The sequence below is a fragment of the Ranitomeya variabilis genome, chromosome 1, assembly GCF_051348905.1.
Source record: "Ranitomeya variabilis isolate aRanVar5 chromosome 1, aRanVar5.hap1, whole genome shotgun sequence".
NCBI lineage: Eukaryota > Metazoa > Chordata > Amphibia > Anura > Dendrobatidae > Ranitomeya > Ranitomeya variabilis.
Window position 1 is genome coordinate 1,103,649,880 of NC_135232.1, and position 17,003 is coordinate 1,103,666,882.

Here is a 17,003-nt window from a genome sequence, read left to right on the forward strand (position 1 = left end):
TGTATGTTTTTAGCATGAACTTATAATGGATGAAATCTTCGGGTAGATTAGATTATATAAAACATTAAGAGATATTATTCTATAAATATCACTAGTATATAGTAACGTATGTTACATGCATTCACATGGGGTCCTTGTGGGGCACCTACTATAGCTTCTAGGGTAATGTGGGCCATTATCTGGTGCAATGCCGGTATTTACTGTGGCAACAAGGGACACTGACTGGAAATGCTAGATCTAGGGTAGGATTTGTGGCTGGAAGTGCTCGGTACTGTGGTGCATCGACTGGAGGTGGTGGGCCACTGACTAGGTCTACTAGGATCATGTGGGGTACTGAATGGAGCAACTACGGTCAAATGGGACACTTAAATGAGCTGATAAAGCCTTGTAGGCACTGAGTAAGGCTATGAAGGCCATGTGGGAAACTAAAGATTACATGATCATTGATAGGGTATACTGGTAGAGGCTGGTGCAATGGCTGGGGCACTGTGTGGCACTAACATATACAGCTAAAGCTACACTGGGCAGGAAAAGTAGCTGCTAGAGCCATGTGAGTCAGTAAAAGTGTCTGCAAGGGTCACATTGGGTGCGGATTTCAGCTGTGAGGTACTAGTGCCACGTGAGGCACTGACTTTGACTGGTAGGGTGACAAAGGGCATGTAAAGTGGTTACTAGTACAACAGGATCCAATGAATGGAGCTGGGAGGACCATGTGGGGAATGACTGAGGTTGCCAGGGCCACCTGGAGCACTGAAGTAGTCTACTAGGAGCATCACCGAGACTGAGTGAGGGTGTTAGGGCCACTACATTGTGGCAGGATGAGGACAGAGACTAATAACTAGTAAGCACAGACTTAGACTGTAGACCTGGCTATTAGGGATATACCATAATCTTCTAACTGTCCACATCACCCACCTCTGTTATATCGGGACACCTCCTCCCAAAACTCTTTGAAGAGCTCAGTTAGGTGCTGCTCCTTTTGTTTCAATGTCAGTTTCTTCTTTGTCATCAGCTGCCCCAGAGTTTTGGAAACGGCGTTCAGTCTGCATTCACTTTCCTCCTGGATCTGATACTTCAGGGATTCCACCACTTTGGCCATGTGCTCCCAGCGGATCATCTTCTCTTGGATTTCCTATCAACAATAAACATGATGATGATGTTTGCTGCAGCCATTGATTAGATTTGAGTGAGTATGGTCGAATCTGAATTTGCCATATTCGTGCCATATCGGTAACCTATTTGTGCGGAATTTATGTTTGATGATACTAGAAGCAATATTTTGTAACACAAGAAAAAGATGCTATTATTAGCATTTAGAGGGAATATTTCAGCAGATTTTTTCTATGTAATCCAGGAGCAGGGTGATGTAGGGGCAGAGACCCTAATTCCACAGATGTGTCACTTGCTGATCTGTGTGCTGCAGTTTTGATGCAATCACTGTTTTCTCGTCTGCAGATCTGCAGAATGCTGAGCCCTATATAACCCCGCCCACATCACTGATTGGCAGCTTTCTGTATACACTGCATATTGGCAGAAAGCTGACAATCAGTGGTGGGGTCGTTGCTAGAGAGAGCAGGAGGACTACATGGCATGAGACACCTAGTCCTGTAGTGATAACCTCCTGCTGATAAAACACTGATTCTATTGAAAACAGTAACACACAACCTAGTAATTGACATATCGTTGGAATCAGGTTCTCAGCCTCTACATCATGCTAATCTGAAATTAAAAGACAAAAATCTGCCGACAGATTCTCTTTAACCCCTTTCCGACATCGGGTGTAATAGTACGCTGATGTCGGACTCCCTCCCTTTGATGTGGGTTCCGGCACATCTTTCCTGACACATGTCAGTTGCTTTGAACAGCTGACATGTGCCGCTAACGGCCGCGGGTGGAATCGCGATCCACCCGCGGCTGTTAACTAGATAAATGATGCTGTCAATCTCTGACACGTGCTTCTGGCAAGCGCGACGGAAATCCCGCCCATCGGTGACCCCGTCACATGATCGCGGGTCACCAATGGGTTGGCATGACAACCAGAGGCCTCCAGCAGACCTTTATGGTTGTCACTGCCAGATTGCTATGAGCGTCGCCCAGTGGTCGGAGCTCATAGCACATGAGTAATTCTGCTACACACAGGCGACCTGATCATCATCAGTATGTAGTAGAGGCGGTCGGGTTATGGCAGCTTCTAGTCTCTCATGGAGATTATTGAAGCATGACAAGAGTTAAAAAAAATGTTTTAAAAATATTAAAAAAATGTAAAAATATATAAAAGTTCAAATCACCCCCCTTTCGCCCCATTCAAAATAACACAATAAAAAAAAACCAGTCATACACACATTTGGTATCGCTGCGTTCAGAATTGCCCGATCTATCAATATAACAAAAAGAATTAACCCAGTCGCTAAACGGCGTAGTGAGAAAAAAAGATAAAACACAAAAATTTGGAATCTTTTTTCACCACTTAAAAAAGAACCTAGACACGTTTGGTGTCTATGAACTTGTAATGACCTGGAAAATCACAATGGCAGGTCAGTTTTAGCATGTAGTGAACATGGTAATAAATAAAAAAAAAAAACAACTGTGGGATTGCACTTTTTTTGCAGTTTCACCGCTCTTGAAATTTTTTCCCATTTTCCAGTACATGATATTTTAAAACCAATGGTATCGTTCAACTCGTCCCGCAAAAAAACAAGCCCTCACATGGCCATTTTGACCAAAAAATAAAAAAAGTTATGGCTCTGGGAAGAAGGGGAGCAAAAAGGTTGAAGTTAAAAATAAGATAAAAGCCGAAGCTTTAACGTTATCGTGCAGGGTCTAACTACAAAACTCGGTACAAACCTTGTCGTTATTTTTTCATGAGACTAAATGAAAACCCTAGAATATTTTTTTTTTCTGCCATGGTGCGAGTTATTTTGATTTATGACATACTTTAGTCAGGGTCACTGCATCGAGTGCAGGTCTCTGTATAATATGCCGTCCAATTATCTGGATATTATGGGCTTCATTTTTCCATGAATGGTGCCCACTCTTTTCTTCTCAATCCGCTGTTTTTTTTTTATATATATGTGATTGATTGGTAAGAGTTTATTTATTATTTTTGAAATTTTACAATTCTTTACGATTAGTTTATTTTACATTGTGTGGGTGTGCAAAAAATACATTAAATCCTTTTTTTAGCGCAAATTGATGTACACATTTTTTTTAACTTTTTTATTTTAAATAACTTATTTTCCCCATAATTAGAGTTGTAATAGCGGACTCAATTACAGGGAAAAATGTCCCTGTAAAATGACAGCGGTCACGGTCAGGGTCGTACTTAGTGGCTCTGGGCCTAATTACACCAAGCAGCATGTCTATGTGATCCATCACCTAGTGCGATCAGATTAATGGATAACTAATGGAAGTAGTCATAACACATTAAAAGGCAACCTGTCAGTCAAAACATGCTGCCTAAATCTGTTTTTGTCAGGTTTTTCAGAGAAAACATAGTTTAAAGACCCAGCCGGAGACTCTGGGGAGAGATCTGACTAGTCAGGGGCAGCTTCTCCCTGCACCACTCTAGGTCTTTAACATGTGTATACATCTGGAGCGTTGAGAGAAGCCGGCCAGGGACTATAGGGAGCAAAATGGGTACAAATGGCACAAAAATGTCTGCTGAATGTTTCTATACCCCATATGTGGCTGTACAGTACTGCTTAGCAACATGGTGAGACTCCGGAGGGAAGGAGCTCTATTTGACTTTTTGAGGAAAGATTTTTCTTGGAATAGTTTGTGGACTCCATATACAAAGCCCCTAAGCCAGAAGAGCAGAATCCTCTCTCAAGTGACCCCCTTTTGGCAGAGCCAGTTTTAGACAAAGTGGGGCCCTGAGCAAAAGTTTAAAGTGGGGCCCCAAATGCTCACATATTGCACCATCGCACAGGAACATTTTGGTTGAATTCGCATGGGCTGAGTACAGGCCGTTAAACGAGCGTGATCGACAATATTGAAGTCATTCTGCACTTGTTTACGGACCTCTTTACACCGGCTGAGGAAGAACGATGGGGACAGAACAATCACTAGTAGATCAATCTGTCCCCATACAATATCAAATCAGCAGCATATCTGCAGTTTTCACGAGGCAATGTGCTGCTGAGAACAATTATTTTAGTTCCGGCATGAACAATCCAATCACTCGATGAATATGCAGCATTTTGCTTGTTTAGTATAACACACCCCGTAGTCCTCCATATAGTATAATGCACCCCATAGTCCTCCAAATAGTATAATGCACATCCCATAGTCCTCTACATAGTATAATGTGCCCCATAGTCCTCCATATAGTATAATTCACTCATCATAGTCTATACAGTATAATGCACAGCCCATAGTCCTCTGTAGAGTACAATGCACTCCGCATAGTCCTCCATATAGTACAATGCACTCTCCACAGTATAATGCACTCATCAGAGTCCTCCATATAGTACAATGCACTCCCTATGGTCTTTGATACAGCCCCCATATAGTACATATAGTATAATGCAGTCCCCATAATCCTTGATAGCATATAATGCAGCCCCCATATGGCATAAGGCAGCCTCCATATAATAAAATGCAGCCCACATATCGATTTTTGGAAGACAGAATGAACAAAAAACAGGAATTGCTTTTATTTGTATTTTTTTTTGTGTGTGGTAAAATTGGTAAGCTTTATTCTTCGGGTCAGTACGATTACAGTGATACCCAATTTATATAGTTTTTTTATGTTTTGGCACTTTTATACAATAAAAACTATTCTATAGAAAAAAATAATTATTTTTGCATCGCTTTATTCTGAGAGCTGTAACTTTTTTATTTTTTTGCTGCTGGAGCTCTGCGGCGGCTTGTTTTTTTTGTGGGACAAGATGACATTTTCAGCGGTACCATTTTTGTTTACATGTCTTTTTTATTGGGCTTTATTGCACTTTTTATTCAACAGTATGACAATAAAGCATTGTTTTTTATTTTATTTTTTTACGGTGTTCACTGAAGGGGTTAACTAGTGGGACAGTTTTATAGATCGGGTCGTTACGGACGTGGCGATACCAAATATGTGTACTTCTAATTTTTTTTATTTACATAAGTAAATGTGCTGACTGGAAAAATATTTGTTCCTTTTTGTTCCTCATTTGGGGATTTTTTAAAAAAAATACTTTTACACTTTTTAATTATTTTTTTACATTTTTACATCTGATACGCTGCAATGTTTCTGCATGGCAGAGTATCACATCAGCACCTGACAGGCAGGGAAGGAGGCAAGTCAGCTCCGGCTCTCAGCAGGCGCTCACAAGTCACCTTCCCTGCAGGACACCGAAGGACCCCGCAGCCATCTTGCGGCAGGGGGTCTCCATGGAAACCATCAAGACAACACGATCGTATTCCCTGCTCGATGCTCTTCTATGCCGCTGTCAGGGGGCTTACATGCCCACGACTGGTGCTAGCACCGATGGTGGGCGTTGCTGCGGGGTTCGGCTCTCACACAGAGCTGAGAATGACCTGAGAACTGCTTCCTACATGACATCATCCACTGCTCTTCTTGTGATTAGCTGGCCTGGCATGATGTCATCATTGGGGCATGACACAAGTGGCATCCCGCTATGGCGGCCAATCAAAAGAGCCGTGGATCCAGTCAAACGCTGAAGATGATTTTGAGGGTTCCCGGAATTCTGACAATTACCGATGGACTGGACCCTGCAAATTGATTTGCACCATCTCTAATCACTATATATCCTTACATACAGACAACGGGGGTTGTAGAAATTACCATCACCAGCTCCTCCTGGGAGTCACACAATATACTTTCAACAGCGATCATTTTCAGCACCAGGTTCATCATTATCCGTTCGGCTTCGTCATAGGAGCATTTTGCTTTGTCGTGAAGAATCTGATGGACGTTCTCAATCTGTTTCCAGAAGTCTTCTAACTGTAATGAAACAATGTACACAATGCTCCAATTAAGCATAGGAAGAGCGGGTCATGTCACGGGCTCCTCCGTCACTGGCCATTCTGTGGAAGGCGGCGGAGAGAAACCATGATGCTTATTAGTGATGAGCGAGTATACTCGTTGCTCGGGTGGTCTACGAGTATTTGTGACTGCTCGGAGATTTAGTTTTTGTCCACGCAGCTGCATGATTTACAGCTACTAGACAGCCTGAATACATGTGGGGATTCCCTAGCAAACAGGCAACCCCCACATGTACTCAGGCTGGCTAGTAGCTGTAAATCATGCAGCTGCATCGACAAAAACAAAATCTCCGAGCAGTCACAAATACTCGTAGACCACCCGAGCGTGCTCGGGAAAACCCGAGCAATGAGTATACTCGCTCATCACTAATGCTTATATATTAGTAAGACCCACAATGTCAAGTTCCCGACACATTTAAAAAAATAAAAATGAAGTGGACAACCCTTTTATGGACTCTTAAAGTGGACTTGTCAGCAGGTAAGAAAAAACCTTGTTTTCACTCTCATTTTATTCTGATGCTCCCCCAGTATTTCTTTTTTCTTTTTTTTTAAATCCTCCATACAGTTCCAGATGCATGGACCTTTTTTGTGAAGTACTAATTTTTATGGTATTTTCCAAGTGTTAATTGTGGGCGTGGCTCACAGGGTAATAATACAGAGCAGGCTAAAGACACGCCCCCAGATAAGCCACACCCCCTTAATAAAGCCCATAAAAATGAGCACTAAATTAACTGGCCTATAGTTCTGGAACCATAGGGCGGATTTAAAAAAAAGAAAAAAGACAAATACTCAGGGGAGCAGCAGAAATACAATAACAGTAAAAACTGGTTACTTATCACCTGGTGACCGTTCCCCTTTAAAGAAACCATACAACATATCGTTCTGTAACGGTAAGACAAGTGTCACCACCCTAACCGAGCTGAAAAAGAGTGGAGCATCCACTAACCCCATCCACAAATGGTCGTTTCCATGTGGGATTGGGCAGTGTCACACGTCTCTAAATTGCCAACACTTTGATTGACGATAACTAAAAAACTATTATACTAATAAGACAAATGAAATGTAGCGCCGTCTTGCCCAAATGAGGAATATCGCACTCCGCATTCTGTACGTACATTTCGGATTAGGTGGTCGGAATATTCTCTCTCCCTCCTCTCAATGTCTTCCATGGTTTGGGATTCCGAGCCCTTTCTGTTCCACGACTTGTTTGACATCAAACGTGACTGGTGTTTCTGTTCAAGCTCTTCCAGCTCCTGGATGATTAAAAGAGAATTAATCTGACTGTAAATGTCCAACAGTTTTCTCTTGTTTGGTTGTTTTGAGCCTATAGGAATGTCTGCACTCTTAAAGGAAATGTAATCTGAGGACAGCGTGGTGTAGGGGTTAAAATACTGATTTCAACGATGTGTCACATGTCAGGCTGTGTGTTGTTATTTATTTACACTGAAGGTTACATCACCTGGTCATAATCATTGCTGTGACTACCTGGTGCAGGCTTGCAAGTCTGAAACCGCCCCCCTTTGATAAGCAGCTCACTGTCTATAGACAACGTACATAAAGAGCCTGGTGAGGGCGCGGGCAGCTTTGTCAGCTCTGCTGCCTTGTGAAACATGGCTAAGTGTGGACCCACTAAGCCACTGGCCGGGCTTATCCTAGAGAGGCAAACCTAAAGGACTACCTGGTATTCACTAGAGCCTCTAAAGGTTGAGGATAGGCTTGGCCACCAGTAGTCACCAGGTTCCACTCTAGGGCAGTCCCCGACTCTGCAGTAGCTGACTGGTGGGTCAGAGACACAGATAGGAGGTACAGGTGGACAAAGACAAAGAAGTGGTAAGACAATCTGAGGTCAGTTCAGGCAGTACAGGTCCAACGGAGCCGAGGTCAGGAGTGGAGAGATCATGCACCAACAGGATCTAGTGACAAGCAACTAGAAATCTATGTTCATGCAAGGAGTAGTGAGAGGAGCTGCCTAATAAATCATAAAGAATCTAAACTCTGCAGGACACAAGTGGTTAACTTTATGCTGCGCCTCCCTATAGCTAGGTGGAGACTCCCCAGCAACAGTAGGATGCATGAAAGCTGGAAATGCTGGAAGAGGCAGCTCTGTGAGACGACCCAAGACTGGGAGGAGCAGAACGGTGACCACATTGAGCAGGGGGCGCTCACTGCCTGCGCGAGTCACTAGCGTGACACATTGCTAAATCTATAACTCTGATTGTGTCAAAACTGCTGTGCCCAGTAAACTAAGTGATACATCTTTGGATTGAGGGTCTCTTTGCCTACATCATGATGCTCTCAGATGAGGTAGCAGAAATCCGCTGACAGGTTCCCTTTAATAAATGAGCACAAATTTAGGATTATTATGATGCTGGCAGCTATGTTTTCTGACTCCCCCATAAACAATGCCTGGCTTGGCCCATTCCTGACTCCCTCATTAACACGCATGCTTAGATTAGTCCTTCTCTGACTCCCTCATTAACATTCATGCTTAGTTTGGGTTATTTCTCATTCTTCCCTTACATTCATGCTACGTTTGGTCCATTCTTGACACATCGATTAACATTTATGCTAAGATTGGTCCATTCTTGACTCCCCCAGTAATATTCATGCTTAGTTAAGTCCATTCCTGAAGCTGACATTAACATCCATACCTAGTTTGGCTTATTCCTTATTCTCCCATTAAATGCATGCTGAGTTTGGCCCATTCCTAACACCCCCATTAACATCCATGCATACTTTGGCCAGTCCTGCCACCCCCATTACTTTGGCCCATTGCTGACATCCCCATTAACAAGTGCAGCGCCCCAGAGTCCTGGTCGTTGAAGTATTGTCGCTCTTCCACCTGGGGGAGTGATGGTACGTCTGATGGTACTAAAGGAGTTCACCTGACCAGGTATCACAGTCACACACTACACTTCACACTCCGGCCACCAGGGGGAGCAAAAGGTTCTATGTATTAGGCCACTCCTCACACTCGGGTAAAACTGGGGGCTGGATAATAAGTTAGTCAGAAAGCTGCCTGGGTGAGACCCAGAGAAGACCTGTCAGGCAGACAAGGAGAGAAGGAGGAACATCTGAGCTGCAGACAGAGGTCCCTGTCAGGGGTGGGATCCTGACAGAGACAAAGCAAGAGATAGAACGTTACGGAGCTGCGCCTGCACCTCATTGCGGCAGCATCCTAAGAAAGGACAAGAAGCGAAGAGTATTGTGGAGAGTGAGAAACTAAGTCACAGCACAAGGAGATAATACCAGGAGGAGTCCTGCCTTAAGATCGGCAACATCCTTCTGAGGCGCGTAGCCGGTGGCCGGAACGCCGAGGGAGTAATAGGCTCTACGCATTACTTCAAACTACGGCAGGACAGTTAATTCCAAGTTGGCTGCCCAACCTTTAATCTAATGAAGACACGGAGGCAAATTGTGGGAGAGGGGCGTCTCTAGGGTCCCTATAAAATAGCTCCAGGCCTACCCCGTCATACGGGTCGTCCTAGCCATACCATCTGGGGGACATCAGAAATATACACAAGAGTTGTGAGGACTATCCCGCTGCTCAGCAGGGAGGTACTACAACACACAGGGGCTAGTAGGAAGGCTACTGATTTCCACTTGTTAAGAGAACTCTGGATGTGCCTTCGGACCGGCCGGACTCTGCCTGCCCTGTGAACGGTACTCTGGACTGTGGACGCTGAAGTCTTCAGTAAAAGGTAAAGAGACTGCAACCTTGTGTCCTCGTTATTCATCGCGACTTACATCGTCCACCATCACCACCTGCTCTTCAAGGGAAGCCCTGGGGACATACTTCACCTGTGGGAAGGTATACCATCTAGCTGCCATTCCATCACCCCAGCGGACCCCTAGCAGCGTCGGTCACCCTGACCGAGTACCACAGGTGGTGTCACGAACACTTGACAAACTACACCTTTAATTGGACGTCCCTTAGCAGGGCCACGGACCGGGTCGGGCCACCGTGACATCCCCAGAACCGAGACAGAGGGACCCAGTACCGAGTACCCCACTGCCCTGCGCCTGGGGGCGATCCACATGCATTCTTAGTTTGGATCATTGGACAAGCTTTGCCCAGCTGGGAAATCAGCTATTATCAGAGATGCCTGGGATCGGGCATGTTAAAATCAAACGTCCTTGAGTTGGTCTACTCTGTAAACATTATATCACTAGAGGATTCTGCCTAAAGCCCACATTTTAAACTACACAAAAGTGGTATGAAACAAAAAAACTAACACATACTCATCTACCGATCCCTCGCTGTTCCGCAGTACCACTGCCCGAGTCCCACCGACAGTAGAGCATTAGTAGGTGAGTATCTGTTCTTCTTTAATTTTACATCACATTGGTCCAGTTTGTGACAAAGAATGGAATGGACATTCCCTTTAAAGGGAATCTGTCACCAGGTTTTTGACACAATCTGATTCCAGCAATGTGTCATTTACTGGGCTGCTTGCTGTAGTTTTGATCAAATCACTGTTTTAGTCAACAGGAGATTATCACTAGAGGACTAATAAACCTCCAATTTCCAGGTAGAACATGCTTCAGGAATTCTCTGGAAATTTGTTAACCTGAAATGTCATTTTTTTATTTGTTTCCTGAGCGCATTTTAAGGTTTTTTTTAAGCGGTGTTTTTTGCAGAAAATGCATTTTTGAAGCACAAAAAAATTACAAAATTCTGAAAAAGGGTTCCTGGGTGTCTATTTTGTTGTCTTGTTGACTTGTATTGTAAAGTACAGCAAGTCTTCATAGTGAAAAATGCCTGAAGAATGGACATTACATCTTTTAACCGCTTGGTGCCTTTGAAAACCTGAACCTATGAACAGAAAGTCGTTTTCTCATAGAAGTTAATAGGACCATTCTTTTGATCATTTTGTTAGCTCGGTTACCGCCATTTGATTGAGTAGACCCATTCAAAAAATGTCAGAAAAAGATGCAGCATGCTTTTCTGGAAAATTAATCCCCTACATTTTCTAATTTTTGGACAACCCTCAGTGGGGTTTACTGTCAGCGCAGTTTTATCTTTATTTTGTGGACTATTTTTCACTAGTCTACGAGATTGGTAGTTTATCCATTTTTAGTCCGTGTGTATAATTTTTACCAGACGTGTTGTATGCAAAAAACCTAAAAAATGAATTGTTCCCAAGCTTCTCCTATAAACCGGTCAGTGAAAACCAACGGCACACACTTATGTCATCCATGTGCTCCGTTTTTTTTTTTTTATGTAGCCACTCACTTGAGTGGGTGAATTTGGTCTGCAATTTGGACTAAAGTAGGACAGGTTCTTTCTGTAATGTTCCGACTATTGTTGCACAATAAACATCAATTTGTGAATATTCTCATAGAATATAATGTGTCCATGTAGCGTCCGCACATGGATGACAATCACTGATGTTGTGTCTATGGAGCCTTAGGTGTGCAATAATACCTACCATTATCCATTGTGATCCTACATAATTTATGCTCTAGGTAAACATGGCCGCCGAGTTTTCCCAGGTGAAGCAGCTTCAGGAAAATGTAGGCGGTAGTTTTTTGAAGTGGCTTCATCAGTCGTTCTGCCATCTTTCCTCTGCCGGCGTCTTTGACTTTGAGTTTTCCCAGCTGAAGCTATAATTCACAGAGACTGCTCCATACACAATATGTAAAAGTCATCTGGAGCTGCCGATTTTGTCTGGGTCAGCGGACCATCTATGTGTATGTGGCCTCCTGTTTCCCAAGAGATTATATCAGCTGAATAAATGATTGGGCGGTTTCAATTTAATCTCCTGAACCTTTTATTCAGCTGACAGATAAGACACCGACCAATAATCCTGACTGGGGTTCTCATAGAGGACAGAGGAGCGTTGGGCCGAGAGCCAAGCACCCCGAGTACGGGGCAGTCAGGAGAGATCGCAGACATCTATCTAACGTGTATAGACGAATTAAGACTAAAACTAAACCGGACATGGGAACAAATATAGCAAAGCAAGTCAGCGATATAACGCTCCGTATGCTTAAAAAACAACTGGTTACATATAAACCAAAAATCATAGAAATCAGAGCAATTCGAGCACTTACGGTCTCCTGTGATGACATGATGTGCGTGAACAGTTCTCTATCAATCTTCTTCTCCAGCAATAGGTCGGTCAGGTTTATGCGGAGAATCTGTACAAACATCTACAGAAAAAGATTATAAAAGAGGAAAAATCAATGTTCTGGTGAATGCCGGGCTCAGAGGTCAAAGCCGAGCAATTTATTTCCAACTAATAGAGACATATGTTGTGACCCGGAGTCTGCAGAAAATATTTTACCCTCAATTTCAGGATCAGATTAAAGAAAAATAATCAAAGATAACCTGAATACTGTATAAAAAAGACAACCTGCGCTGAGAAGACGTCAGGAGGACAGAGAAGTGAATGTCCAGTCTTAAAAATGATGCCGCTGCTTTATCTCCTCCATTAATACAAAGCAGCGATCAGAAACTCCTCATTGGCTCTGCAACTCGCCTATGCTTTACACTGCAGCTCAGATTAACCCTTAAGGATGCATTTTTTGTGTTAATTTTTTCCTCCTCTTATTCAATGAGCCACCATGTTTTTTGTTCTCCTTGTATATAGACGTATGGGCTTTTTTTTGTTTTTTTTTCACGGGAAGAGTATCAATTTTGAATGGCACCATTCACTTTACCAATTAATCTACTGGAAAGCAGGGGAAAAAAATTCTAAAGTTGGATGAAATGGTGAAAAAAAAACCCACACAATTGTTATGATGCTCATTGTTTAGTAAAAATGACCCAGCAGGTTGACGATTATGAAAATTGATTCACTTTTCACATTTTCTTCACTAACAGTCCTAACAATTATTAATATCCCTAAGATTGTACTTAATTGTTCATAACCAAATAATTTTTCAACATGACAACGCCAGGCCGCATATTACTGGTACTACTGTGAGCAGCCTACGTAGCCTAAACCTGCTATCATGGCCTGCAGTGTCTCCAAACCTGTCTCCCATCGAGCACATCTGGGACGCCATTGGTCGGCAATTATAAAGGCAGCTGCCAGCAGCGGATCTTGATGACTTGCCCAAGTGCAATCAGGGACTCAAAACATTCCTCAGACGACCATTAATAACCTCATAGATAGCAGCCAAAAGTGCGGGGATTTCGGTATGTGGCCCTAATACTTGATATTGCATAAATCAAGATGTTTTGAATTTTTGATTTTCAACATTTGCAGGTCATTAACTTGTCTATCAATCCTGTGATTTCCATAATTCCATCACTTTTCCATAACGATTGACAGGCTCTGGAGGACACAGAGCGACCATAGTATTAGTCATCTATCAATTTAGACAGCTTCATTCAATACCATATTTCTCTTGTAAAGGTCCTTACAGAAGAAATGTGCCGCCATATCCCAACCACCACATCTGATCACTGATCTTTGTAGCTGCTAGAATTGCAATAGATGGTCCCAGTGTGAACATACAATAAATCTGTGCGTGCTCTCCTGGGATATAACGCAGGCTACCATAGGAGGCGCTCTATCATATTTGTAGAAAGTCTCCTCTCTTCAGTTATGGGTGGACGTATCTTGCCATACTTGAGGACCTCTACAGTTCCTCACATGACAGATCCTGGAGCTGAGCGAGACTCGTTCGATCACACTCACCGTATATTGCTCTTGTCTAAGTTCTGTATCCAGGATGGGTAAGCTTTGCAAGCACAGACTGTACAGACACAGCTTAACATCACATCTGAAAGAAGAACACAAAAAAGAAGAGGCTGTAAGAACATAGGCTTTCGGTAAAAATTTCCATGGCATAGTGCTTGGACCCTTACTCACTAGGAAAAAGGACCTGGAATACAGTAAACCTGTAATAGATGCTACAGAATTGCTTTAAAATCCTTCTTTCCCCACGTATCAGTCACTCGTGTTGACAATTTGGTGAGTTTTGTAAGAGGTAAAAACTCACCAAATACTCAACGTGTGCACGTGGCCTTAGAACTGCTCTAATCTGTCTACAGTTCTGTCTAGAGTGAGGGATCACATTACACCTATTTCCTATGATAGGAAAACTAGTAAAAAATGCAGGATATCATAGGGATAGTGCTATTTTTTTATCTACACATATGACAGCATTTTCTGAAGTCACCTAAAAGGACAGGTAGACATCTAAGAGTATGTGAACGTTACATATTTTAGACATATGCGAATTCGCCAGGTTTTCAGGAGGAAGATGTGTCAGAACATGACGGCATGTTTTGTACTGAAATGTCCATTTTGTGTATTTTTGGTTCATTTTCGAGCACCTTTTGCAATGTTTTTGGCTGGCGGCATTTTTGGTTTTTTACTTACAGTATATTGTATAAACTATTGGGCGGCTTGGAAGCCTTCTGAAGGATGGTCAGGTCACATCTTCTAACCGCTTTGCGTTTTTGGAAACCTGGGGCAGTTAAAAGAAGCTCAAAAGATTCCTACATTGTAATGCAAATGTTCTTTAGTTTTAGTGTTCATTTCTTTTGATTTTGCTTTAGTTTCTTGCACTCTGCGCAAGCAAGGGTGTCGCTTCATCTTCTTCGAGTTGGGACTTACATTTATATAGCTTCCTATGGCTTCCCATTGCTGGCTGTCCATACTTGGGCTCTGGTCCTGCTCGGCCCTAATCACATTGAGGTCACTTTTGACAAGTTAAGATTTCAATACTAGTGGTTAGGACCAGCCCGATTGGGTCACCTTGTCGTAGTTGGTTGACTTTTTGATCAAAAACAGTGTTTACTAAGTGCCCTATGTTATTTATATATACTATTGCTTTTTACTTACTTATTCACTTACAGTAGGGTAAATGGTCATTTTGTTATAGGTTTTGTCTTGAGCATCTCAGAAACAAGTACAAACATATTTGCTTCAAATCCCTGAGTATTAGCTTTAGTAACACAGGGCTCCACAGATCTGTCCAAAGCAAATACAGCATGCCAGCATGATAACACTCCTTTTAAAAGAAACCTGTCGAGCCACAGGCAGCATGAATCAGATACTGGCTGCACGACTGCCGTCATACATGTTTTAGTCTAAAATGCGACAGTGTTTCAGAGAAAAAATATACTTTGAAAATCCGGGCGGAAACTATGAGGCCAATTTATCACTGATTACACCCAAAAATTGTTGTATAACACATTGAAAAGTTGCACATTTTTGCACAAAGCAAAGTTGCACAACGTTTTCACTACATCTGGCGTTTTCACTCCAATCCTGGCCAGTTCCATCAAATTAGACAGGCCAGGACTGATCGGAGTTACATTTCTGGCGAGGCTCTCGCCACTGATAACCTGTGCCGAATTAATTAAGTGATGCGCGACTACTACAAAATGCCACTTCATTAAAACCAGCGTGTACTTTCCTCCTATTATTACGTTTCTTTATTATATGGTTGATGTTGCATTGCATTGTAAGGACGTGGACTGTTGATGTCACATTCCTTTCCCTGAAGACACCAATCGCGTTCTTGTAATGTCTTATGAAATGTGTACTGCGTCTTTTGTAAAAACTGTGTAACTTGAAATGTAATATTTATACTGTATATATTGTAGATTGTGATGTGTATTAGATATGTAAGTAGTGTTGGTAATATGTGTTGATATGCTAATGATGTATATAGTTGACTATAGGGTAAGTAAGAGTTAATAGTTGGGACTAGCCCATAGTGGGAAAGGCTGGTGTAAGGGAAAGTGACTTCTTCCTGGAAGGCAGAAAGGGTCTGGAGTGCACAGTGAGAGGACTGGGTGATCCTGAATGAGTGGAGGGATAGGGAGATCTTGAGAATAAGTGACAGAGAGACAGAGACCTTCTGCAGACAGGTCCTAGGACACCTAGATACAAGACCCCAGCTTGTAACGCAGAAGGTAACAGGCCTAAACAGTACTGACTAGCTGGGACCATTGAAGGGTTCCTAGTGGGAACTCCACGGTGGGAGCAGTGGGAAAAAGGACTTGGAACCGCAAAGCAAGTAGAGGACACTTTCTGATCAGGACTCTACTTGCTTTGGTCTCCCTCATTGAACTGTGACACATCTGGTCCTGGCAAACCAGCAACATTGGTTACATGCGGCCTGCATGGGGTTAATGCCCTCACAGCACAAGTCCACTCACCCAGCAAGGATCTCAACTTTCATGTAAGGCGCCGGGGCACTGGAGACGACTGCCTCACCCACGGCTATCGCCCCGCGCCACTTTACAGGATGCAGACCATAAATAAATACAGAAACAATCCAAAGACTTAAGTCATTACTCGGGCTCTTATTGTGTAATGTTACCAATGACAGATCACTATGCAAGTAATGACAGCAGGAAATACTCGCAGCAATGGATCTGCTACCTTGGCGTAAACCAGGAAAATAATTGCCTTGTGTTGCACAGTTCTTGTTCTTGTTAATCCTTGCTAAAATATTAAATCTGTGGTTGAAATTAAACCATACAAAGATTGAATAATTGCAAACAGGACGAGGTCTGTGCAGCATCCAGCACTTAAAGGGGTAATCCGGGCTTAAGATATTGGTGATCTATCCTGGTGACACCCAGCACCCCCAATGGCCAATGCTAATAGCAACTGGTCAAAGACAAAACATTGAGTGGTGCTACACTGCACCTGTGTCACGATTTCTCCCCTCAGGGTGGGTGCAGTGAGTGACAGCTCAGTCATCCAATCGGGTGCAGGGGTGTGCTGAGCTATTGGTATTTTGAATGACAGCTCGGACGTCCAACTCGAGACTGGGAAGTGCTGAGCTTCTTACAGGTGCTCCCTGTTTCTAAATACTTACCTTGCTACTTAGCTGAGCTCTCGGACCCAGATAAAGGCATCTCCACCATCAGGGGTAATCTGGGGAACCGGGATAGTCTAGGGTCCTCTTAGCATGGATACAGGGAAGAAGCCCATTGCCCTGGGAAGTCCTGCTTCAGTATCGTGACATTATCACCAACCCATGCCTTTTTGGGTCAACTATAGATCCTGTGGCTGCTCAGGCTGGGCAGGTACAAC

The 17,003-nt window shown here is 43.1% G+C and overlaps 1 protein-coding gene across 1 annotated transcript in view; it reads right to left on the reverse strand.

The window, feature by feature from the left end:
• Nucleotides 1-17,003, reverse strand: part of EVC (EvC ciliary complex subunit 1) — a 122,757-nt gene that overhangs the window by 77,865 nt on the left and 27,889 nt on the right. The window contains exons 5-9 of the mRNA XM_077280124.1: nucleotides 13,641-13,725; nucleotides 12,046-12,144; nucleotides 7,104-7,241; nucleotides 5,789-5,947; nucleotides 916-1,132 (exon numbers count right to left, since the gene is read on the reverse strand). Coding sequence (XP_077136239.1) covers nucleotides 916-1,132; nucleotides 5,789-5,947; nucleotides 7,104-7,241; nucleotides 12,046-12,144; nucleotides 13,641-13,725 — 698 coding nt within the window. The remainder of the gene's footprint in view (nucleotides 1-915; nucleotides 1,133-5,788; nucleotides 5,948-7,103; nucleotides 7,242-12,045; nucleotides 12,145-13,640; nucleotides 13,726-17,003) is intronic.